Source organism: Alosa pseudoharengus, unplaced genomic scaffold (assembly GCF_046254945.1).
Source record: "Alosa pseudoharengus isolate Yale_2024_CS ecotype anadromous, Long Island Sound unplaced genomic scaffold, YU_APseudo_1.1 YU_APseudo_1.1_scf_22, whole genome shotgun sequence".
NCBI classification, from domain to species: Eukaryota; Metazoa; Chordata; class Actinopteri; order Clupeiformes; family Clupeidae; genus Alosa; species Alosa pseudoharengus.
In genome coordinates this window covers 25662748-25688645 of record NW_027468680.1, presented here as the reverse complement: position 1 = coordinate 25688645, position 25898 = coordinate 25662748, and the positions used below count along the sequence as shown (strand labels likewise).

General features: G+C 43.6%; 1 protein-coding gene and 1 long non-coding RNA gene across 2 annotated transcripts; one reads left to right on the top strand and one right to left on the bottom strand.

Moving 5' to 3' along the window:
* Positions 1 to 1574: 1574 nt before the first annotated feature.
* klf11b (Kruppel like factor 11b) lies at positions 1575 to 5201 on the top strand. The gene is made up of 4 exons (XM_076299492.1): positions 1575 to 1772; positions 2585 to 2842; positions 3281 to 4118; positions 4400 to 5201. Exons 1-4 carry the CDS (start codon positions 1752 to 1754, stop codon positions 4696 to 4698), a joined length of 1416 nt encoding a protein of 471 aa, XP_076155607.1. The 5' UTR covers positions 1575 to 1751; the 3' UTR covers positions 4699 to 5201.
* A 1324-nt stretch (positions 5202 to 6525) lies between these two features.
* Positions 6526 to 8420, bottom strand: LOC143139406 (uncharacterized). The gene is made up of 3 exons (XR_012990398.1): positions 7568 to 8420; positions 7366 to 7415; positions 6526 to 7191 (listed from the first exon to the last, which is right to left on the bottom strand). It is a non-coding gene; the product is annotated as an uncharacterized LOC143139406 (long non-coding RNA).
* Between the last annotated feature and the right edge of the window lie 17478 nt (positions 8421 to 25898).

Sequence of the window (25898 nt, the reverse complement as noted above, 5' to 3'; positions counted from 1 at the left end):
ACATATATTTTGCCTTTAGTCACAAGACTGACTGTTTGCCAAGGAAAAATGAGTGAATCTGAATTAAAATGTGTGAGCATGGTAAATTTAACCACACTTTGTGAGAAGAGTGAAAGGTTCATGGTGAACCATGTTGCATGTATATCTGAAAATATGTTACTGCTGCACTCAAAAACTCAGGAGTATGTCAGAATGCCTAAGTGCACTCACATTCAGCCTAATCAAATACTCCCAAGAAGAAACTAAACTTACTGTAGATTATCTCCCATACATTGTGATACAGTAACATATAATACAGCAACCTAAAATATATAGGCTGAATAGAGTTGAGAAAGTATGCTAGTGTGTTCTTTTTTGGAACATATGACATGGGAGAGGTGGCCAAAGAAATCTTAGGAGGCTAGTATATTTATGTCTGCCGGGCGGGGGCAACTCACCCAAATTCCCTGACCCTTCCTGGAGTTCCTGACAAGGGGAGCTGTCTGTGCCAAAGAGGGGGGATTGAAGAGGAGGAAGTGAACAACATAACCTTTCCTCTAGTTCCTTTGCCTGTCCACGGTCTGTCCCACTGATACCACCAGCATGTCTCCTCTTTCCTGGCCTCGCTCATGTTGCCCTGCATGGCATTACACAACCACACTCTGCTTTGAGTTAAGTGAGTCTTGTAAAGGACTCCATGGTCTTTCAAGTCTTGAAAGTTCCATGGCAATGTAATGGAGGTGAGGTGTTGGCTATTGATCCGTTATCCAAACTGGTGTAGTTGTAGATCATATTAGCTAATTGGAATGATTTAAGGTTCCTATGATGAACACCATGACACAAAAGACCCTCTCTCCACGGGCCATGTCACACACGTTTCAAGAGATGTAGCCAATCTGTTAGGCAAATGATTAGGAACTCACCCACATTCTTTCCACGGTTGAGACAGGCCTGGTAATTGCTCTTGACATTAACACTAGCCTTAACCAATAATTTATTGACAATGCAAGAGGACTGGAAAGTCTACGATGAGTGATGCAAGACTGATGTCTGACAATCAGACAATCAAACAAAAAACTTCTGAAACAGATAAATGTGCCCACAGACCTTTAAGGAAAATGGAAATGGAATTTATGGCAAGCCAAAGTAGGCTATGCGCTAAACATACACATGTCCTCTTACCATTATTGATAGTAGGCCTAGGCTACTAAAGTATCCAAATCACAATGTTTTTATTGTGGAAAGCTGCTTTGTCTGACAAAAGCAGTGATGTTCTGAAGACCGTATGTGGGCAGCTCTTTCCTGTTGAAGTTGGCCAGACACACTTCGACGTTATTCACTATTATCCTCGTTCAGGGCTACGACCTTTCGCCTAGTTTTCATGCTAGCGGTTCATCGAGTTTACGGTGACACTGTTGACTCCCCCACAACGCCCACCAACAGCCACGCACCCCTATTTCCTCCAATCGCCCCGTTGTCATGCGCTGATCACGCGTTGCCTTGCATGCCATTGGTCAAGGTCTCATACACATTTGTTTTTCATTGGTAGCATGTTGCCACCCGCCAGTGTGTTGTGAATTTTGTTTTCTTTTTTCCCTTCACTTGTTTCACTCAGCTGAGGCTGGACCTTGCTGGTAGAGACGAAGTGGATTCCGGCTGCAGTTCTCTCAAAGCGGGCGCTCTGCCTCTTTGTTTCATTGTATCACGCTGAAAGAAACCTTGTCACATTTTTTCCGATTCAACAACGCCTTAAGGAAATACATTTCAACAGAATGGAGATTTCATGCCGGCGGGTAAGACTAAATCGACTTATTCGCATTTTGACTTTTGTCTGTTGGCTTTTCTGTCTATAAAACTAAAATGTAGAAGCTAATCAGTTTGTTCTTGTTTGCGTTTTAAAGCAAAAAATTGTAACCTAGATTAAACGCCAATTCATTTTTTAGAATTAAATTAATCGACAGGTTGTAGATTATTATAGTTTTTGAGTTGTTTATTTTTCACAACCATACATTTAGATTAGGCTACATAGGCCTACTAACAAATGGTCATTTATTTCAGCGTTGACACTGGCATTGTATTTATAACGTTGCTTTGATGTTGGATGTAGTTTTTAATTACCTGTTCTATAACCTGTTAACTACAAGCAGTGTGTTTATAGGTACTCTCTTCCTGTGATAATTATTGCATCAACTGCTATATCAGAGCCTTTATTCGAATTCATGTCAAATTTCCATTTACAGTAGGCTACAGCATACAACCTGTGTTCATGGCCTGCCCCCCCCCCCCCCCACCCCTCCCCATGGCTATATGATAATGCTGTCAGACGGTCTCACATGGCTTATAAGAAAGCGTTATTGTTTACGTAGCATCAGAGAATGTGAGATGCCATGCTTTGTGCAATGCTCTAACCACATCCACGAGTGGTACACCCTGAAAGGGCCTTCCTCTTTACTTATAACCTGATTCTACAAGCTGGCGTTCAATGGACTAAGCATAGGACTAAAATGCCATCACCAAACTTCTCACACATGACTGTTATTAAGGACATGTTCAAGCATTTTCAACAGTCATTTTGACGTGTAGGATTTGGTTCTTTGTTCCTCAGGGAGATCGAGTGGAGCACTGTGCTGTGTTCCAGGACAGAAGAAGAAAGGACAGTGAGCATTCCTCCTGCAGCAATCTGGAATATAACGACCTGGAGGCTGCCGAGGCCCTGGTGTGCATGAGTGGCTGGGGTCAAGTGCCCTCCAGCTCCAGCACCTTTAGGCCTCGGCCCCTCACCCCTGCCTCTGACTCCTGCGATTTGCTGCCCCAACCTGACCACCCAGAGACCCCTAAGGACTTCATTTCCCTTTCCTCACTGGTAAGGACCCACCCCCTCTTGGGCATCCATCGTGTATGATGAGCTTGGAACATCTGTGCTTTGTTCCATCACGTCCTTATCAACCTCACATGGACAGTGGGGAAGAATTGGGGGGGGGGGGCTTATCATAACCTGAATTGTTTGCTGAAAACCCTGGGATGGCTTTATGGTAGTCAGAACAGGTGGCAGTTTACTGATAAGTGTGATAGTGTGAACTTCAGCCAGGCCTTCCACCTCTACAGCAGCGATTACTTGATAGACAGTAAAGCTACCAGATAGGGAAGGGTTCACCTGGAGCATGAAGACAGTTTTATGCTGGTCTTGTGATTGCTGTGCTGTATGATTGCAAGGTTTTTATGTTTGGGAAAATCTGTTATTTTTTTATCTGTTTCAGCTTATACAGATGCTAACTGTTTCTTCCTCACTCTTGCCTTCCAGTGTATGACTCCACCTCACAGTCCCAGTTTCACAGAGACCTCTGTCACAACTGCCACGCTCACAATGAGCAGGTCTTGTTCCAGCCTATCTCACTGCCCACAAGCTCTCCGACTGGGCACAGGCCCCATTCCGCAGACCTCCTGCAGCAGAATGTCAACAGAAACAGCCAGCGGTGTGCCGTGCAGAGCCATGGCGACCAGTGTCATCCGCCACACGGCGGACAGTTCACCGTGCCGACACATTCCACCGGCTGGCACTCCGCGGCAGCAGTATCAACTGATAAAGACTGAGGAGCAGACACCAGAACGCTACCACACAACCCCACCAACCCTGACACCAGTAGTCCCCTTTCCCTGCAAGACCGAGGCCCCTTGTAACACTCTCCCCGCCAGTGAAAAGCCCCCCTGTCCACAGACCCCTCAGTCGCCGCCCCCCACTCCCAGTCCTCCAATCATATGCCAGACATTCCCCATGAACAGCCAACCGGGTATGATCTCAGCCCTGATCCAGAGCCCCTCCCCGAGGCCCTGTCCGGGAGTAAAGTCCATCCTGCCTCAGCCGGTGCTGGTGGGCACCACAATGCCTCAGGGAGCGGTGTTCTTTGTGTTGCCCCAGACACCCATCACGCAGGCCCCCCAGTGCCCGCAGCAGTCGGTCATGATGGGCAACACTAAGCTGCTACCTCTTGCCCCGGCGCCCGTCTACATGCCCTCCGGGCAGAGCCACGCGGTGCAGGCGGACTTCTCCCGCAGGCGCAACTACATCTGCAACTTCCCCGGCTGCCTTAAGACCTACTTCAAGAGCTCTCACCTGAAAGCACACCTCAGAACACACACAGGTACGCAGCCTCTTTAGCATCTTAGCTTTATACAGAGGTAGGGCCTTCATTGGATGAATGAATCCAGTGACTATTAGAAGTGCATATTTATATATGCACTTATATATATTCATATATATTTATATTCCTTTTGTTTACTCCACAGTAGTTTATACCCTTAGCAATATCCTTTGTCTTCCTATTGCGTACTCCTAAGTAGTTTATACCTTAGCGATAAAGTAAACATTACATCAGGTTAAAACCCAGCCATCTCATGTTTGTCTTCTCTTGGTTCTTCACAGGGGAGAAACCTTTCAGCTGTAGCTGGGACGGCTGCGACAAGAAGTTTGCCCGCTCCGATGAGCTCTCACGCCACCGCCGCACGCACACAGGCGAGAAGAAGTTCGTCTGTCCCGTGTGCGACCGGCGCTTCATGCGCAGCGACCACCTGACCAAGCATGCACGCCGTCACATGACCACCAAGAAGATACCCTCCTGGCAGGCCGAGGTGCGCAACCTGAACAAGATTGCCGCCGCCAAGGCCACCACCCCTCCAGGCCCCTCCCTCCCTATTAGCATGCTCATTTCTGCCTCAAACTGAACTCAGTGATGTGACAACAAAAACATAAATGATAGAGATGTTGACCTCTCACTAACAAAACAAAACATATCTGGGAGCTGCATATAGAAGCACAAGGCTCGCAAGCCTGCTATGGACACACCCAAACAAACAGAACATGCACTGGACACTCTCCTGTTTGTTTCTCTGGCCTGCGCTCTCATTTTCTCTTGCTCACATGTAACTCTTTTTAAGAGGAGTGATATTTTTGTTTACTTGCATACACTGTGTACAGTGTATTCACTATTTTGCCAAAGTCTGTTTGATGTCTATGTGTTTTACACTATGTTTGCCTTTTGTACATACTTACATGTTTGTATCCATTTGAATGTATGGATATCCTGTAATGCATTAATTCACGAAATACAGGAATTAGTCTTTGTTACGTCAAGGAGAATCCTTGGGTGGACAGTAATCAACACTGTGATTCTTTACTGTGTTATTTAAATACTCATTTTTTTAGTAAAAAATATGTTGTATATCAACTACTTGTCTTTAGTTTGTTTCTTTGTGTCTCTGTATAGATTGATACATTTCTGAATGCTAAAGTGAGGTTCATGAAAATAGATACACAGAACTGCCAGTCAATAGTTGTGCAAAAAGTCAAGGCACAAGGAATCCCGTGGGGCTATGCATCACTTCTTTTGGACGTTGGGTAAGTGCTGTTTTTGCTGATAACAGGCCTGCTAGGCTTTGTCAAACAGGTTATGATTAAAAAGGAATCAAGGTCAAAGGAAGGTAATTCACATCAACAACACTTCCAAACAAACATACACAATTTGTAAAACCATATTTGGTAGACATGTAGCCTACACACAGGCAGAGCATTGAACTGCTTGGATCATATAATTCTAAGAGTCATTTGTGTCTCGTAATGACTGAGCTGAATCTCTGCCTCACTGGTTTTATTCAAACGCTTAGTCAGGAACTGGACAACTGGATTCAAGCAGTGACCCCCCTCAAGAGGGAAATGAAACTGAACAGTTGACTTTTCCATCCTTATTATCACATTGTTGTCACATGATAGATGCGACTTTCGTCTGGTGATGTAACATTTATTGTAGAACCTATGGCATATGACATACTTTACTCAAGACAGTTTAGAGCGAGGACAAGATCTGTCCAGTCAGCTACAGTGTGGTGACATTAATACTGAAGAAATATGGACGAAGACAAATATAGACTAGGCGACACCGATTATGTGAGAAAGGTGTGTAACCTATAGGCTACATTAGCCTCACTCGTTAGGAGCAGCAACATAAAGTACTTATGTGGAATATAGACAACCAGTCAAATGGGGGCTGACCCTATGTGAATGCTGCACAAAAGCTTTTTTCATAACTTGTCCTCTAATGCAAATATACCAACGTCTAATAAGCCAATATTTGTCTCTGATGATGAGAGTAGGAGAATGGGTGAACATATCACCTCTGAGTAGGTTACAATAAGTACCACTAAATAAAAACTTGTTGATATATAATAAGTTTCAGTTCACATACGTCCTGTAACATCATCCGAACTTTATTTTAAAAACGTCAGGCGTACGCCTACGGGAGATGCAACCAATAAAAATATCAACTGATGCCCGGCCCCTTGCCACACTGACCGACTTCCCAGCACACGTCATAAATTGCCACCATAAAGTTGTGTATTTTCACTTTTGATCCAACAGCGACACACCGTGGTATCTTACAGTGTTGGGTCTTGAGCGTTGAAAAGGAGAATTGGAGATAGGCCTAGAAAGAATTTAGGCAAGGCTATAAGACATATATTTAATCAATCGGTCTATAACCAGCAGGTCTAACAGGTAGCCTGCATTTGTGGTAGCCTAGGTAGTTCGTAATGAGACCATGCGCTACTCCCATGACCTAATCTACGTCTACGTTTTTTGTGTAGCCTAGGTCTAACTGAAACTTTTATTAAATAAGATCATATTTTAATTGAAAATGTCTACTTTGGAATATTCTCTGTCATGACTGGGAAAAGATGGTAAAATGTTTTAGAATGATTCCAAATAAATCAGTGAGTGAATCAACGGCAGGCAGCCCATAATCCGCCTGAGTTTATGCGAATTCCAGGGGAAGGGTGGAGGGTCTTCTAACAGTACAGGAAATGAAACTTAAATGTAGGCCTATATAAGCATTCCAACATGGAAAGAGCACGCGTAAAGTTCCCACTCGAGAAGCAATTGCCAATATTTTGCATATGCAAAAACAAAACAATTACAGATCGTCTGATAACAACTGATGTAATATGTTCTTCATTCAATAACATTAAACAGTAGCCTACGTTAGGTTAGCGTTAAATGTTAATCTTAGGCCAGGGAATTTTACTGTAAACCTAAATGTTCTGTTCAATGCAACTGCATCAATTTAACTAAATTCCCTTTCAATGTTTTTCATGAGGTCCTCTTCTGTGGCGTCATATAAAATGACAGACTTGTCGAGTGATGGACCATCACATGTCTCTGCATCTCTGAAAAACAAAAGAGTATACAGTATACTAAAATGAACCCAAGCAACCCTTCGATATGTTCCTTTATGATGGTTATGTGAACGACAGTTAACTGCCTGCGCACTTAACTGAAACCCTCTACCGCAACCTATTAGCGTTAACTGAATAATAGATCACGCAAAAGGTATGACTCACAAGACAGCATCTTTGGATTGAGTTCCCGGAGTCACGCTGTCCGACCAACCCTGCAGAGAGTATTGACAGGTTCACGCTCAATGCATTTCTTACACAGTTGTAATGAACACGTTTGTGAAACTTAACCATGCACTGAGTAGGCCTAAGTATGGTGTGCCTCTGAAAGGTAGATCGTGCAACTTTTAACACAACTATTGCCTACTTGGTGTTGACTCGTGCTGGCCCATGAGGTTTTCCCCACAGGCTTGTTGGAGACTTGTTGCTCTTTTACGCTCATATCAGATAGTGCGTGACGGCACGACCCACTGCGGAGTCCGGCTTTTGGCAATTGGTGAGTTGAGGCCACATGTTTATCATTTCGCACCCGTATGTAATTACACAAGCCAAATGTTTTTGCGCTGAAGAACTGTTTCTTAACAGAACTGTCTTTGTGTAGATCACTTTTCTGTTCGTTTGATTCTGCAAGTATTTCCTCCAGCTCACCTTCTGTGGACCATTCGGAATTTTGCCCTTCGCTCTGACAGTCGGGATGCTTTTTATTAGCCAAACTTAAGTTAGTGTATGCCTGAACTCTAATGGGTTCTAACGAACTTTTGATGTTCCACTCGGCTTGTTCAGAATCATTATTAACGTCGTCAGCGTCGGTTTCAGACGCAGGTGCAACCCTTTTCCCTCTGCTTTTCCCGCTTCCCATGTTTACTAAGTTCAATGGCGTCTTTGATATTCCTATGAAATGTTGAATAGTTTCCCCTCCATCACGATGAAAAGAGGAGAGGAATCACGCTGGTCAGTCTGGATGGTAACCGTCTGTGGCATACGTTGTTTACTCCAATCTTATCTTGATGTTCGTCCTCTCGAAACAGTAGTCAATAGGCCTACAATAAACAATTTTAAAAACAATCCAAATGTTTGTGTTTTTTAAGTTATCATCAGTCCACAATCCTGAGTATAAAGGCGAGATCTACAACGAAAGATTCTGCAGTGAATCTGGTCACTGTAAAATCCCTGTGAGAACTGTTCCAGAGGGGTCCATAACTCCGTGCTTGAACAGATGAGCGAACATTCCCAGCGCAACAGTTACACAATGACCTTCTCTGTTTCTCATTGTGAAAACTCCTCCCTCTCCATCAGTCTGGGAAAACTGACGTTGTACTTCTTGTCTAGTCCATTCAAAGGGATTATGTTACACCCTGCTAAACAGACATAATGTTTTATAGTGTAGGCTAATTATAAAAAGCCCAAATGACTATTATATTTGGCCAGTTTGGCCACTGTGTTGTTTATGGCACAGAGAAGAAGCCCTGTGTTCTTTGCTAGATTATCCTTTCTAGGACCTCTGCAGTAGGCTAAAGCTTGTGTTGTTTACACAAACACACCCTCCTCTATATTGGAATGTACCAACACAACACCTGGAGATTGACCCCCAGAAAATTACATCTGTTCCAGACTTCCTTACAAACATCTATAAAAGTTGGTGTTTGACCAGTTAAGTGATATCCTGTGTAAAGTGCACAATCATAAGGATCAGAACATAATGCATGTGCACAATCTAAAGTTTGGCTAGAAATTGACCACACAGACAACAGTGGGTGTCTGGAGATTAAGATAGCCTACTGTTTCTGTGCTCCTTAGCGAAACTGAACACATCTGGATGTCAAATTTGCAGCTAAGCTCCATGGCCAGAGGGAGGGACCAAGAGCTGAAACCTCTCAGCCCCACATCATAGCTGTGGTCAGGGAGTTCTTGCACTGCTAAAAATAAACAAGCACTGCAGTATTGCAAGACTGTCATTACCCTGTTCAAACACAGTGGATAATGCATCTCAAGACTGAGATGAGGGGCCTACATGCATACAAGTAAAATGTCAAACTCAACATTCCATAAGAAATGCATCTTTTCTTGATGTTTAAAGCAACACCAAAGAACTTTCCCTCTGTCGCACGCACTATCCAGCACCGGCTTTGCAAATAACGATGTCCACAGACAAGGTAGAATATTTTGCATGACTTATAAAAGTACGATGTATTGCGACATCAGATGCAAGTCAAATTTGTAGTTTCTTGTCTCATTCCATCAAACTCCGCTACCCGATCTGGCAAACTTACATAGTGCGGTTATAGCCGACAAAGGGCCGCGAGGCAAATGCAGAATTGCCGTTCACCCTGTTACGAGTTGATGAACCACTGAAACGATTTTGGAAACATTATTTTAAGGTACAAAAAACTCTTTGGTGTTGCTTTAACTGAGTGAACAATATGCTAAAATGTGAAATACAAATGGTGGTACTCTTCGTGGTCTTTTTTGTCTGGCATCATAATTGAAGGGAAAAACCCAACAAGAATCTGTTTCCATATTTGTACCAAGTTTCCCATTCTTTTGCTATGGAAAATGCAGGTCTAATGGAACATGTCTTAACTCACCCAAACAATAAAAATCATTCAAGCATCTTTATTGTCATGTACAGTCAAAATCATTTGTATGAAAATAAGATTGTATTTCACTTTCTATTATGGAGTAGATTGAAAGCTGAAATGGCGTAAATTCCGTTAAAAAGACTAAGGCCTACTGCATTTCTGCATTGGTTTTAGACAAGTGGAGTCAGGTACAGGACAACTAGGAAGTTATAATGATTAGGTTTTCAGCCTACTCTACAAATAAGATCACTTACAAGTAAGATCAACTAAGATGCATTTACAATGAAAGGAAAGCAAGTAAATGACTAGAATTATTGACGAAAAGGTTCACAATTTCAGCTAACATTACGTTGCACATTCAAGCAGTATCTCAATTTATTCCAAAAGCATATGTTGAAACATCTGATGAAAGCTAATCAGCATTACTCTATGCTAAAACATCTGATGAAAGTTAATCTGCATTACTCTATGTAGAAATCATTTTCAGTTGCTGGCCACCAACAGAGATGCAAAGCTTTGCAGACTGTGCGGGGGTCTCTAACATGATCATGGATAACCTCTATGAAGATTTTACCCACATAGCCGTTCACAAATTTCTTGCAGATCCATGCGAACAGACGGTAAGCATTGCAGGATGCTAACAAAGTAGTTTTGACATGCTCCTGAGGGTAGGACAGAGAGAGGTCAAAAGAGTGAGACAGAGAGAGAAAAAAGACAATGAAAAGCAAAAGGGAGAAATAAAAAAGTGAAAAGTAAGGAATCAATTAAAATCATCATCAATTGCAACATAGCCATGCTTTTAAAACACCTGAGCTAAATTAGCCAATGGGGCTAAATGGTGTGCGGACTACCTTCGAATCGTTTTCAGGTATTGAGGCAATGACCTTGCCAAGCACCCATTTACAGACACTGCAGACACCAGGTATCTTGTGGGTAACATTAAGTCTCTGCAATAAAATTCAAAAGATAAAAATCAGTTCAATAGAATTCAAGATTCAAAGAGATGAGAGTGACACAGCAGTATAGCCTATTCATTCATCATTGTGCTGTTTCATTTCAGCCAGCACTCTCACTGGCACACACAGCACTGTAGGCCTACCTCCAGTTCCATACGAAGGTCCTTAAGTTCATCTTCCAACCGATCTTCTATTTCTTTTGCGTCTACATACAGATAACAAGAAGAGCAAAACATTACTCAAGCATGATGTCCATGTGGATGGGAAAAAATGTGGATCTGCTTACCGTTGGGCTGTTTCAGAAGGTGCTGTGCACGTCCATACCCCTCAGCATGGCTGCCATACACTATGCAAACAGGAAAAAATTCACCTTCATTACAATTGCTTGGTAAATTAAATTAGGTAAATGGTTAGCAAGTATGATATTTTACTCACTGACACAGAGAAGAAGGCCTCCTATCATAAACAGTTTCCCCATTTTCAGATTGTATTTGTGCCAATTGGTGCCTCTGATGTGGTGTATTTATACTGTAGCCTACTAGATTCAGTTCACACCCCAGAGTGTGAAACCACACATGGACAGTGGGACGGTCAGCTCAATTATAATATTTTCATGTGATCCAACCTGGCCCCTATGAAAAAAAAGTGATATCACACTTGAATTGTTGGAAAGATTAGATCTGAGAGATAAAAATGTGTTGCACAGAGATGCATGGCACATGCAAATGTATACAGATGTTTGCTCTCATGAAACTTCTTAAGTTGCCTAAGGAAGTATAATCTTTGTTGAGCCTTCTTTATAATGTGAGTGGTGTTAATTTCCCACTTCAAGTTCTTGCTGATGTATGAGTCAAAGTTTTTGGCTGGTCACATATAATAACTGGGGCAATGATGTTAGGCTTCCTCCTCAAATCCACAACTATTTAATTTGTCTTTAAGGCGTTGAGATGGAGCTTGTTGTTGCCGCACCACAGTCTACAGACCAGTTGACCTCTTTGCGGTATTGAGACTCATCATTATCACTTATGAGGTCAATGATGGTGTGGTGTCATCTGCATATTTGATCCAAGATTAACCTGGCCCCCATCAAAAAAAAGTCTGATCCCCCCTGCTGGTTGTCATTCTGTAAGGGTTCTCCCATCTCCACAAGGTAACTGGATCTCTAGTGACCTGTCTTAGACCCTTCATCCCGCATTACTCAGTTTGGCTGAGCAGCCAGATCTAGGAAGACAGTTAGTTGTTCTGAACTTTTGTAGATTTGAGAATGATCAAGGCTACCATGCTCTTGGGCACTTTCAATGCTGCAGAAATGTTCTTGTATCCTTCCCCAGATCTGTGTCTTCACACAATTCTGTCTCATGGCTCTACAAATAATTATCTCGATCTCGAATGTTAGTATATAACAAGCAGTGAAATGTAAGTCTGGTTAGCTTCATGACTGTGTAAAGTAGAAATAATATAAGTAAACAGATAAGATTAAAAGCAAAAGTTAATAATAAATAATTCAAAATAATAGAATAATAAAGTGACATGAATAATAATAATAATAATAATGTTATTAAAATGGGATGGAGTCCATGGTGTTCATAAGAGTTGGCATGTCCATGTTGAGGAGTCTAATGGCCTGAGGAAAATAGTTTTTCCTTAGTCTCTCAGTTTTGGCCTTTAAACTGCAGAAGCGCTTGCCTGACTTCAACAAACTGAACAGACAGTTACTGGGATGGGTGGAGTCCTTTATGATTTTAGTTGCTCTGTTCTTGCAATGGCTGATGTATATATCATGCAGGGAGGGTAGAGAAGTCCTAGAGATGCGCTCGGCTGAGCGCACCACTCTCTGCAAGGTCTTTCTCAGTGCTGTTGGCATACCACACAGTGATACACTGCGTCAGTATACTCTCTATGACTCCAGTGTAATGTTTTTAAAATCACTGGAGAGAACCTGAATTTCCAGAGTTGTCTTAGATGGTACATTCGTTGTCTGGCCTTTTTACCTGAGCTTGGATGTGAGTAGCCCAGGTCAGGTCCTCAGAGATGTGTACTCCCAGATATTTAAAACTACTAACTCTCTCTACCTGTGTTCCATCAATCAAGAGAGGGGTGTAAGTCTGCTGCTGCCTCCTTCTGAAGTCTACAATTAGCTCCTTGGTTTTGCTAACATTCAGTTGGAGACAGTTTGACAGTTTGACACGAGGGGGACTATCGAGCCCTGTGGTCGGGCATTTTGGTCCTGAAAGGATATACTGTACTTGGGACTACTTCAAGAATCTCCATAGAGTGCTACTGTTCAATGGGTGCTTGATCACAACATATTCCTACACAGACTAGAGCACTGGGTTGGACTTTCAGGTATAGTCATCAATTCAGGTCAAATCATATCTACAAGAAAGGAGTTTGTTTGTTTGCCATCGTCAGAGTGTCACAGCTCGTTCTTTACGTCTGAGAGTTACAGCTCTACCGGGTTTCTCTGAAACTCTGAGTGTTAACTATTTGGGTGTTAATACTCCATGAGGGGGACTATCGAGCCCTGTGGTCGGGCATTTTGGCCATGGAAGGAGACGTGTGCGCTCACAGTTCGGGACTAAGAATCTCCATGTATGTATGTCACATCATCCTGGATGTGAATTTGTACTGCTTTGTGATTGTCTGTTAAAAGTAATATTTGTAATGTCTGAGTGCAGTTTGTGGTAACATCCTCATTACTCAGTTCACAGAGCACTCTTCGGGGTGAGTACTATTGTTCCTTGTAGCACTATTGCTGTCCTTGGTTGGGCAAAGGGGGATTCTGTGAAGTAGTTGTCCTGTCATTCTAACAGAATAGACAGATTGGGCATAGTCAGAGTGTAGCGGCTCGTTCTTTACGGCTCAGCAATTACAGCTCTACCGGGTTTCTCTGAAACTCTGAGTGTTAACTATTTGGGTCCTATTCTATACTCCACGAGGGGGACTATTGAGCCCTGTGGTCGGGCATTTTGGCCCTGAAAGGAAATATATGTGTGCGCGCACAGTTTGGGACTACTTCAAGAATCTCCATAGAGTGCTGCTGTTCAATGGGCGCTTGACTAGTATAAACCTTTTATGCTTTTATGTACTATTACCTTGTGTTTTTTATAGTATGTAGAGTATAAGTATATACTATAAGTATAAGTATATATACTCTTTTGATCCCGTGAGGGAAATTTGGTCTCTGCATTTATCCCAATCCGTGAATTAGTGAAACACACTCAGCACACAGTGAACACACAGTGAGGTGAAGCACACACTAATCCCGGCGCAGTGAGCTGCCTGCAACAACAACGGCGCTCGGGGAGCAGTGAGGGGCTAGGTGCCTTGCTCAAGGGCACTTCAGCCGTGCCTACTGGTCGGGGTTCAAACTGGCAACCCTACGGTTACAAGTCCAAAGCGCTAACCAGTAGGCCACGTAGGCAACAGTTACAAGTCCGAAGCGCTAACCATAGGCTGCCCCAAATGTTTTCTTGTTTTATTCTTTACTTTTTAAATTATTATTTGACTATTCACCTTCTATGCTTTTATTAGTGTTTTTGTAGGCTAAAGCACCTTGAATGACCTCTGTGTATGAAATGCGCCATGAATAAAGTTGACTTGACTTGACTTGTGATAATAATAAAACCCAGAATCCAGACAAACATTTGTTCACATGGGATGGTTTTCTAGGACTGATAGAACATGTCAATAATAAAACCACTCTGCAGTGTCCCTATTCTAAGTGCAAAATTGATGGAAGTAAGTCACATGCAGAATCCACACTGTAAAAAAATATTGTCTAATTTTATAGATACTACTCCTTTAAGTGCTCATTTAAGGTCAATACAATATAAATAAATATAAGTAAAAAGTCCATTTAAAAAACAAAAACACAAACATTTACGATAGCCTAATTGTAATGTTTGTATTACGGTAGCCTAATTGTAATGTTTGTATTACAAGTTTCTTTGAAAATGAATTTGAATATGCAAATGAGCTATACACTAATCAAATATAGGCTAAAGAAAGAATGACAATATTTGACACAGTTTACCTGAGATTGTATCGGTTACAGTGTTTCCCAAAGAAAATTTGTTGGTTTAGGTTGAGATGATCACTGTGCTGTCAGCAGGGAAAAAAAAAAAGAACACCACCTTTCCTATTATTATGACCGCCGCTAGCGAAGCTAGCGAAGTGGTCATATAGGGATTGTCAAAGTTTTTTTTTTTTTTTCGTCATATACTTCCTGAATTTTTGGTCAACGATACCCGGGACACCGAACCACCGGGGCACATGAAATTTGGTGGGTATGTAGCCCCACTAGACTTTTACGGAAAAATTTCGTTTGGTCCCCGGGGGCCACTCCCCCTCCGCGCTGGGCCCCCCGAAACCCAAAAAATGCAGTTTTTCCTAAATAACTACCTGAACCGTGGCACCGAGGATGAAGAAATGTTTATGGTATGTTGGTCTCAAGGGCCCACATCAACCTAGCCCATAATCACTCATTTGTGATTTGCACCCCCCCGGTAAAAAATTAAAATGCAATATCATTCTGCTTTAATCGCCCCTCTCTTCAGTAAAGACGTTCAGAACTGCACCAAATTTTATGTGTATGATTAACCTGACATTCTCTGGGGGTATGCCAAGTTTCGTAGAATTTCATCCATGGGGGGGGGTCTAAAAAATTAAGTTATGTGTACATTTAGTGACTGTACACTCATTGGCCTGTAGATGGTGGTGCACACATATACACATGCACGTACACACACAGGCACCCACATACTATCGGTATTAGAACGGCCGATACATAATCACAAATTCAGTAGGATTAAAAGAAAGGCAAAATAAATATTCATCATTATCATCATGGCTGCATTTCCAGTATTGGCGATAAGTAGTCGTTTGTCCACTAGATGGCGCATCGTTGCAGTGAGACGTAATTTTGTTGGAAGTTAATCTAAAGTGGGTTGGAAAGACACTACGCTTCCTACAAGGACAGGACTGTAGGCTACAGTAGTTTACCGCAGAGAACGTCTAAGGGTAGGATGATTTCTGCATGACATGTAATTCCCATTTCCTCTTGAAGCCGAAATAAATCTGAGAATGTTTATCGGACATGCTTGTTTTTTACTGCAGGTAGGCTACGTTAATCCTATCAATAGCAGAACGTAGGTAAAATAATGTTACCGTTAGCATGGTTGAGTGATGGAGGCCAATTTGATTATTGATGTATTTGTAGAAAACCATAAATGCGTTTATAGGCTACCAAACAAATCGATAACAGCACTAATTGTATCTTTCGACTGTCATCTCATTTGCTTATGACCATAACCTAGGCTACTAACAGGAGCTAAGTGAGCTAGCCACAACACGTTCGCTACGTCAGTGATTCTTAAACTAGGGGTCGCAACCCCAAATGGGGTCGCCAAAAACTTCCGTGGGGTCGCCAATTATTTTCTGTATTCAGTCTGAAATTATTATTAGGTGAAACAAAGGAAAATAATATTGCCCTTTTCTGCCTTTTTCTTATTTACACGCAGTTAAGAGAAGAGAGAGATTTTTTTTCGTCTTTCAACGAGATCTGGTTCAGCCTATGGGTCCGCTGATAGAAACAATGTAACTATCTGTTCCCACTATGCAAACTCAACTTGTTCCCGCTATTTTAAGTAAAACAAAACAAAAGACATAGGTAGCCTACTAGCCAAAATGGACAGGTGGCTGCTTAAAAAATTGAACAAAAGCTGGAAGTGCCATCTACCAGTGCGTCTACTCCTCCGTGATCCTCAGATGGGACAAGTCTAACGGCCGGTGAGAATAAAAAAGAACAAACGGCGCGTCGGCTTTATCAGAAAGAATTTCTGAAATATGCATTCACTTGCCAAGTTAAAGATAACCTCAACCACCCACAATGTGTGATTTGCGTCGATGTTCTGGCGAATGAGATCTTAAAACCTGTCAAAATGAAACGATATCTCAAAATACAGATGTCGGCTCAGCACCGTGGAGGAAAATCTCCGTGTCGCCGTATGCAGCATTCCTCCTAGAATTAACTTGCTATGTTCAGCATGCCCACCCTTCCCATTGAAATTGTTAAAGATAGTAAACCAGAAAAGGGAAAAAAAAAAAATATTGTTATTGTTATCGCCATAAATATAATTAATGTAACGTTGTAGGCCTAATGCTGCATGTGTATGTGTGTGTGCGTGCTTGTGTGTGCGCGCGCTACGCACATAGCGCTGCGGCAGCCTACACTTAGCCTCGTGAGACCATCCTGATCTCGCGAGCTTCAGGGTTTCACTCGCAGATCAGTCTGCATAATTTCCGTTAAAGAAAATTTGGAGCAGTTCATCAAACGAACGTCCAATCAGCGTTGGCTTTGAGGCGGGTTGAGGTGTGACGCAACGAACAACATGACGGCATCCACAGAGATGAGCATAGCTATCGCGCAAGTTTTATTCAAATTAGAAAGTATTTCTGGGTAAACTGTGAAGCTATGAGTCTCAGCCATGCAGCTGGGAGGAATGAACGACACAGACATCCTCCACGGCTGATTCCAGTTCATAATGGAGGAATATACTATCTTCAGAAGTGTAGGGCCTACCGTAAAAACTTGATGGGAATTGTCGTTGATTAGGTTCATAAATGGTAAGTTAAAACATCTTAACGTTTGTCACGTTACCTAACTTAATTGTATGTTAAACGGCATTAGAAGAATACTTTGTTCATCTAATTGGTTGATTTGGCCCGTCGATAACCAACAAAGGTGGTGATAGACAGATGGTTTATCCAATCAGCTAACCAGTATGTCCGCCCCTTCCCAAAAGTTCTTCAATGAAAAGTTCCCAGATGGATATGCGGAGCAAATCCATCTGGCGGAGTCAGGTTAGCCTACACTTGTTTAATCGTGATTGTTTGGTTTTCGCGGTTTTCTTGTTCACATGGAGTAAATAAAACAAATGACTTTGCTTTCTAGTTTTTGTTTGATTTAGTTGTTAACGTTTGAGGGGGGTATTTGAGTAAGGACAGAATGGGTTTGGGGAAAGTGGGGTCGCCAGACCTCGCCATACTTTTCTGTGGGGTCGCCAGACAAAAAGTTTAAGAACCACTGCGCTACGTGATGGTTTTTTAATGGAAAATATATAGGCTACCTGAAAGATAACCTGTCTATTATGCACCCTAAACACCGGGCTGGGACATTTCTGCTCAAGGTCTCAAAAAGCATCTGAGTCAACGTTCATTCCCAAACACCCATATAGGCTACTTCAATCCTCTATTTTCAAAGGTGATTTAAGTAAGGAAGAGTGTCACAGACTGAGCCGTGACCCGTGCGCAGTGCATAGCGGACAGGTAGCCATCTACCGGCATATCGCGAGGGCAATTGTGGGTACGCGGTATTCGATTGAAAAGTTCGTTCACAACTCATTGTCATTTCCACATCTCATCTGTATTAACTCCATCTACATTTGACAAACGCAACTGTACACACTGGCCGTTAAAAACATTCTCATTTATTTGTTAAAACTAACTACATCACCGTATTCACTTTACTCACCACCATACCGCATCGTACATTACTTCCTGCTTGGAAACCCGAGGGACACTACCACTAGGGGTACAAGTAGAGGGGTTTCCCGGGTTGATGTTGGCCTGACCATTTTGACAGGGGTGTTTTGATCTGTGGTTTAGGGTGAATTGTATTGGTTTATGAGTTATTTTGGGGAAAGGAAATTATTCTGTATTTTTGTTTATTTTGTATTTGTTTCTTTGAATTATTATTTTGTAGTGATAAAATGTTTGGGGGGATAATTGATTTATGTTAGACAGTGGATGTGTCCAGTAGGTGGGGCTACAGCTAGTTCTGGTCTGTATTAGGCCCCATGGGCTCAGTCTTAGGGAGAGAAGCGGGAGAGTAATATGTCTTTTTGAGTTGCTCAGGGTCTAGTGAGATATAGCCTGGTGAATTTCTGTGCCTGTTTATTTTGGATTTTGATCAGTTTTTGTTTTCTTTTTTGAGTGTTATGACATGGTAATGATTTGCACATAATTTTAGAAAAGACAAAAAAAAAGAAAGAGAAAAATAAAAAAATAACTTTTGGAAATCACTGGGCCTTTTCTGTCTACTCCGCCGCCGTCCATCCTGTTACATTTGGTGTCAGAAGTTGGGAGACAGGAGTAAGGCGGAGAGGCAATAGACAAAGGATAATGGCGTCCAAAAAGAAGAAGCCTGGAGAAGAGAGTGGAACAGGAGGCCCCACAGAGCCATCAGAACCCGATCCACAACCTGCAACATCGGATATGGCCATCAATCGACTGGCTAAGATGTTCGAGTCCTTCATGGATGTGCAGCGTGCGAGGGATGAAAAACAGGAAAGAGAGTCTGCCAAGCAAGCCCAACAGTTTGCAGTCCTTAATCACCAAGTGACCCAACTTCAACTAGATGTGGAGGTGACACGGGATCGAGGGAACACACCCACTCCTCCTTCCCGGTGACCCACACCAGATCCACACCCAGTCCCCACCAGAGGAGTAAAGGGCTACAAAATCAAGATGGCAAAGCTTGAAGATGCAGACAATATTGAGCATTACCTCACGACCTTCGAACGACTAGCAACAGCCTGTGAGTGGCCGAGAGAAGACTGGGCCATCCATCTTGTCCCATTGCTGTCCGGCAAGGCGCGGAGCGCATTCATTTCCATGGATCCAGAGCAAAATTTGGAGTATGATCACCTGAAGAAAGCAATTCTCAAAAAGTATGAGATAAACGCTGAAACTTACCGCTTACAGTTCAGAACCCTGGAGACCAGCCCAGACGAGACGCCCCAAGAACTCTACATCCGATTAAAGGACTTGTTCTGCAAGTGGGTGAAGTACGATCAGAGCAACAAGCAGGCCCTCATGGAGACGATGGTACTGGAACAATATCTGCGAGTCCTGTATCCAGAGGTGAAGACCTGGGTCAAGGAGTGTAACCCATCAACGGCAGCAGAAGCCGCCACATTGGTGGAGAATTTCGTTGCCGCACACAAGGGCTCCAGACGCTATCGCTACGCTGGAGTGCTGGATCGTCAACCCTGGGGTAAGTCTGATGGTGCTGGTAAAGGAGCTGGTTCAGATATGCCCACCAACAATAGCAATACAGGGCCCATCCCCACAGACAGTACCAGGTTTAAAGGTATAACTTGTTATAACTGTGGTGAGGAAGGTCACAAGAGCCCTTTGTGCCCCATCAGGAAGCCTAGGAATAACCGCCTGTGCTATGTGCCCACCCCCACACCACCCTTTGATACCCTAGAAGACAGGGACCCTGTTATCACTGTTGAATTAAATGGTAAGCCTGTTACAGCACTAGTAGACACAGGATGCTCACAGACACTAGTACAAACTGATCTCATTCCCCTTGAGGGTAGGAACTGCAGTGATAAACTTACTATCTGTTGTGTTCATGGTGACCAGAGTGTGCACAGCACAGCTGAAGTATATGTCAGGGTGTGTGGACAGACTTACTTACTCAAGGTAGGGCTAGTGCCAAATCTTCCTTATCCAGTGTTGCTTGGTCAGGATCTCCCTGTGCTGCCTGAGCTGGTGAACAAAACTGCTTGGTGTGGGGTTGTTACCAGAGCCGTAGCTAGAAAACAGCAGAGTGACATGTCAGAAATGCCTTATTATGATGAAGATGTCCCCGCAGAGCCCACATGCACCAGAGAAGAGAGGTGCGATAAGCGTAGACAGACGGTTGGAGAGATTAGAGAACATTCAGACATGCAGGCAGAGGCAGAAGGTGATCCCCCAAGTATGGCTAATACTGACATAAGGTTTTTAAGATTTGGCTGAAATGCAGCGTGTGGATCCCACATTAGCTCAGCTGTTTAAGAAAGTCCAAGATGGGGCTTGCTTCATTCCTGTGCTTGGTAAAGAAGTCTTTGTCATGAAGAACAATCTCCTTTATAGACAGAGTGAAGAAGGTTTGCAGCTAGTTGTCCCTGCAAAGTACAGAGAAGAAGTGTTGACGCTAGGTCACTCAATACCATGGGCAGGTCACTTAGCCTATATGAAAACTCTTCAGAGAGTTAGCAAGCGTTTTTTTTGGCCAGGGCTGTTTGCCGAAGTGAAGAGTTTTTGCAAATCCTGTCCCCAGTGTCAGTTGTCTGGAGGCAAAGGCCTTGCTCATGCCCCTTTGATTCCCTTACCTGTGGTTGACACCCCCTTTAAGAGGATTGGAGTAGATATAGTTGGTCCCCTGGAAAGGAGCAAATCAGGGAACAGGTTTATCTTGGTCATTTGTGATTATGCCACCAGATACCCCGAAGCCTTCCCCCTAAGAATAGTAACAGCAAAGCAGGTTGCCACAGCCATGTTACAGTTCTTCTCCAGGGTAGGGATCCCCCAGGAAGTATTAACAGATCAGGGCCCCAACTTTATGAGTAAAATTCTTAGGCAGGTCTATGATCTGTTGGGTATCAGGCGAATCAGAACCACTCCTTACCACCCTCAGACTGATGGACTTGTTGAGCGTTTCAATCAGACTTTGGTGAACATGCTCAGGAAGTTTGTTACAGACACCGGAAAAGACTGGGATCAGTGGCTACCCTACCTGCTGTTTGCGTACAGAGAGGTGCCCCAGTCGTCAACGGGTTTCTCACCTTTTGAGCTGCTGTACGCACATCAGGTCCGGGGCCCATTGGATGTTCTGAAGGAGACCTGGGAAGGAGAGATCTCAAGCAAGACGGATATCATCTCTTATGTCCTGAAGATGAGGGAGAAGTTGGCAGCTGCAAACACAATGGCTCAGGAGAACCTCCAGAAAGCCCAAGAAAAACAGAAGACATGGTATGACCGATCCGCCCGGACACGCTGTTTCCAACCCGGTGACAAGGTCCTATTGTTGTTACCCAGCTCGGACAACAAACTGCTGGCAAAATGGCAAGGGCCCTATACTGTAACCCGGAAGATGGGACAGGTGACGTATGAGGTGCACATGCCAGATCGCCGCAAGAAGCACCAGGTTTTCCATGTCAACATGCTGAAAAAGTGGAGTGAGAGGCCGGAACCAGAGCTACAACCGCAGCGGGATGTGTCTGCAATGCTGATCCGGGCGGTCGAGGAGGAAGAAGAGTACAGTGAGCAGTACCTACCTGGCCGTGAGGGGGATAGCAAGCTGGACCTGGGTCATCTGCCAGAGGATCGTCATCGTGAGCTCTGTAACATCCTGCCGGAGGGCCTCTTCACAGAACGACCGGGACGAACTGAGCTGGTGGAGCACCGTATTGTGCTGAAGGACGAGGGGCCGGTGAGACAGCCATCCTACAGAGTTCCAGAGCGCCTGCTGCCGGTCTTAAAGGAGGAGCTGGATATGATGTTGGAGCTGGGAGTCATCGAGCCATCCTTCAGTGAGTGGAGCAGCCCCATCATCCTGGTTCCCAAGAAGGACGGTGGTCTGAGATTCTGCCTGGACTTCAGAAAGGTGAATACCCACGCAAAGTTCGACCCATACCCTATGCCAAGGGTTGATGACCTGGTCGAGCGCTTGGGTAAGGCCAAGTACCTGAGCACCCTCGACCTTTGTAAAGGCTATTGGCAGGTGCCATTGGCTGAGGACAGTAAGGAACTTACTGCCTTCAGGACACCGTTTGGGCACTTCCAGTTCACCGTGCTCCCATTTGGCTTGCATGGAGCACCTGCAAGTTTCCAAAGGCTCATGGACAGAGTCCTCAGGGGGACGGAGGGCTTTGCGGCTGCTTACCTTGATGACATCATAATATACAGTTCCAGCTGGAGGGCACATCTCCAGCATCTCCAGAAGGTCCTCTCCTTGGTGAAGGAGGCAGGCCTCACCATCCACCCGGACAAGTGTGCCTTGGCCAAGGAAGAGACCTCATACCTTGGCTATGTGCTGGGCCGAGGGGTCATCCGCCCGCAAGTGGGGAAGGTGGAGGCCATCATGGCCGCCGAACGCCCTACCACCAAGAAGCAGGTGCGCTCGTTCTTGGGGCTGGTGGGGTGGTACAGACGCTGAGAAGGCTGCTGTACTGACCGAGCTGACACGTAAATGTCAGCCAAACAAGGTTGAATGGACTGTGGAGTGTGAGATTGCTTTTAAAGACTTAAAGGACTCCTTATGCCAGGAGCCTGTACTCCTCAGTCCAGACTTTGAAAAGCCTTTTACGGTTCAAACGGATGCTTCTGAGCATGGCCTGGGCGCTGTCCTTTTGCAGGGGGACAATGGACAGCTCCAACCAGTGGCTTACATCAGCCGTAAGTTGCTGCCAAGGGAGCGGAACTATTCTACAGTGGAGAAGGAGTGCCTAGCCATCAAGTGGGCATTGGACTCTTTTAAATATTATTTGTTGGGACGCAGGTTTACCTTAGAGACTGACCACAGGGCTTTGTCCTGGCTGGGGCAGATGAGGGACTCTAACGCCAGAATAACAAGATGGTTCTTGGCAATTCAGCCATTTGATTTTGAAGTCTTGTATCGAGCAGGGAGAATTAATTGTACGGCTGATTTTTTGTCTAGGATGCCACAGGGGGCATCTCCAGAAGGGGGGGGAAGTGTCACAGACTGAGCCGTGACCCGTGCGCAGTGCATAGCGGACAGGTAGCCATCTACCGGCATATCGCGAGGGCAATTGTGGGTACGCGGTATTCGATTGAAAAGTTCGTTCACAACTCATTGTCATTTCCACATCTCATCTGTATTAACTCCATCTACATTTGACAAACGCAACTGTACACACTGGCCGTTAAAAACATTCTCATTTATTTGTTAAAACTAACTACATCACCGTATTCACTTTACTCACCACCATACCGCATCGTACATTACTTGCTGCTTGGAAACCCGAGGGACACTACCACTAGGGGTACAAGTAGAGGGGTTTCCCGGGTTGATATTGGCCTGACCATTTTGACAGGGGTGTTTTGATCTGTGGTTTAGGGTGAATTGTATTGGTTTATGAGTTATTTTGGGGAAAGGAAATTATTCTGTATTTTTGTTTATTTTGTATTTGTTTCTTTGAATTATTATTTTGTAGTGATAAAATGTTTGGGGGGATAATTGATTTATGTTAGACAGTGGATGTGTCCAGTAGGTGGGGCTACAGCTAGTTCTGGTCTGTATTAGGCCCCATGGGCTCAGTCTTAGGGAGAGAAGCGGGAGAGTAATATGTCTTTTTGAGTTGCTCAGGGTCTAGTGAGATATAGCCTGGTGAATTTCTGTGCCTGTTTATTTTGGATTTTGATCAGTTTTTGTTTTCTTTTTTGAGTGTTATGACATGGTAATGATTTGCACATAATTTTAGAAAAGACAAAAAAAAAAGAAAGAGAAAAATAAAAAAATAACTTTTGGAAATCACTGGGCCTTTTCTGTCTACTCCGCCGCCGTCCATCCTGTTACAAAGAGCATGGCTCAAAGTAAAGTAACTGAAACTACATAAATTCGTCAAAGTGAATAATTTGTGTCAACTCGCCGCAATGTAGATTTATTAACGCACCCGTGATGATCTACATCTCCATTTAAACCAGATGTTTTAGAGCGCACGTTGAGATGTATTCAGGGCAGGGCTGTAGGCTACCTACACATATTTGTTGCACGTGCTACAAAAATCATTCTTTGCGATGGATGATTAAGTACCAACGTTACACCGGTCAGATACAGTTTTGCCTATGGCTATTCCGTGAGACTGAGGCGCTTTTTGTTTGTTCGAAGTGCGTGTTTAGGGTGTGAGAGTCGATGTGCTTTGATTCCAGCTTGGTAGTTGTAGTCTATGCGATTAAAAAACACGTGTGTGTGAAGTATCTAAACAATGATAACGCTTTCATTATGGCTGCTTTAGCCACAGACCTTGAGCTACTGTACAGTGGGTTGGGTTCCATTAGAAGTGTCCACTTCATTCGCCCTTTCCGTGAATCACAGCTACGTGAAATGTATTACTACTGATATGCAAAACTATTAACTTTTCGCCAAGAGGTGGCAGCTTGATACTGTAAGGTGTAAGCCATTGGTTCCAAAGGAGAATTTATTTGGGTCGCCAGCATAGCCTAGTGACAATTTGTGTTGTGTTGTAATAGGCCTAGCATACGGCCTACCCTATATAGCGTATAGTTTGTTAACAGTCACGGTTTTGTCATAACTCCCTCTATGCATTTTTGCATTTAGAATAGCTCCAAAACCGGGGGGCGAACACGTCACAGGGGGGGCGCCAGTGCATGGATATCTCAATCGCAAAATTAAACAATATTTCTATCGGGCGCCTACCATGGACTAGGCTGGGTGAAAATCAAAAGATTGCGTCAAAAGATTGAGCTTAACCATGGACCTCATTGTTGCAAAATGCAAGGGAACATGAATCAGCATATTATTTGCACAAACAATAACGGACAGTAGCTCTTCAACTTTGCCCGTTAAAATGTGTATGAACAGTCTGCTACCTTCTGCTTTTCCCAAATACAATGTAGCCTACAGGTGTACCTTTCATCAGTCCAGTTGCAATGGATGGACTGTGATGAACTTCCCTACTTGTGATTGTTTAGAGATTTTAAAGGTTTTATAACAATGTTACAGATTTTTTGGCCCAGAAACAAATCTATTCACCTTTGCAGCGCCAGTAGGCTACTTTGTGTGCGGAATGTGTGCAAACACACATTCCAAACAAGCATACACACAAAAGTTTCAAGAGTGGGGGATGGAGTAGAAGATGGAGACAAATTCATTAATATGATTTATTTTCGCGGAATGGATGTGCAGGACTGAGCGGCGGTCATATTTTGTACCGCTATGCGGTACATCTAGTTTTGTTTGAAGTGCGTGCAGGGTGTGAGAGGGGAATCGATGTGCTTTGATTCCAGCTTGGTAGTTGTAGTCTGTGAAATTAAAAAGCACGTGTGTGTGAAGTATCCAAACAATGACACCTTCATTTCATTATGGCTGCTTTAGCAACACACCTTAAGCTACTGTGTAGGCTAGTGGGTCCCATTTAGAAGTGGCTACTTCATTCGCGCTTTCCTTGACTCATGGAGCTGCGTGAATTTTATTACAACTTTTCGCCACGATTTGGCAATTTAAGTCCGCTCGATACTGTAAGGCGTAAGCCATTGGTTTCCAAAGGAGAATTTACAATTTATGTTGTAAATAGGCCTACCTTATAAGCCTACCTGTAGCTTAGGGAAGCTAAGGGACCGTTCG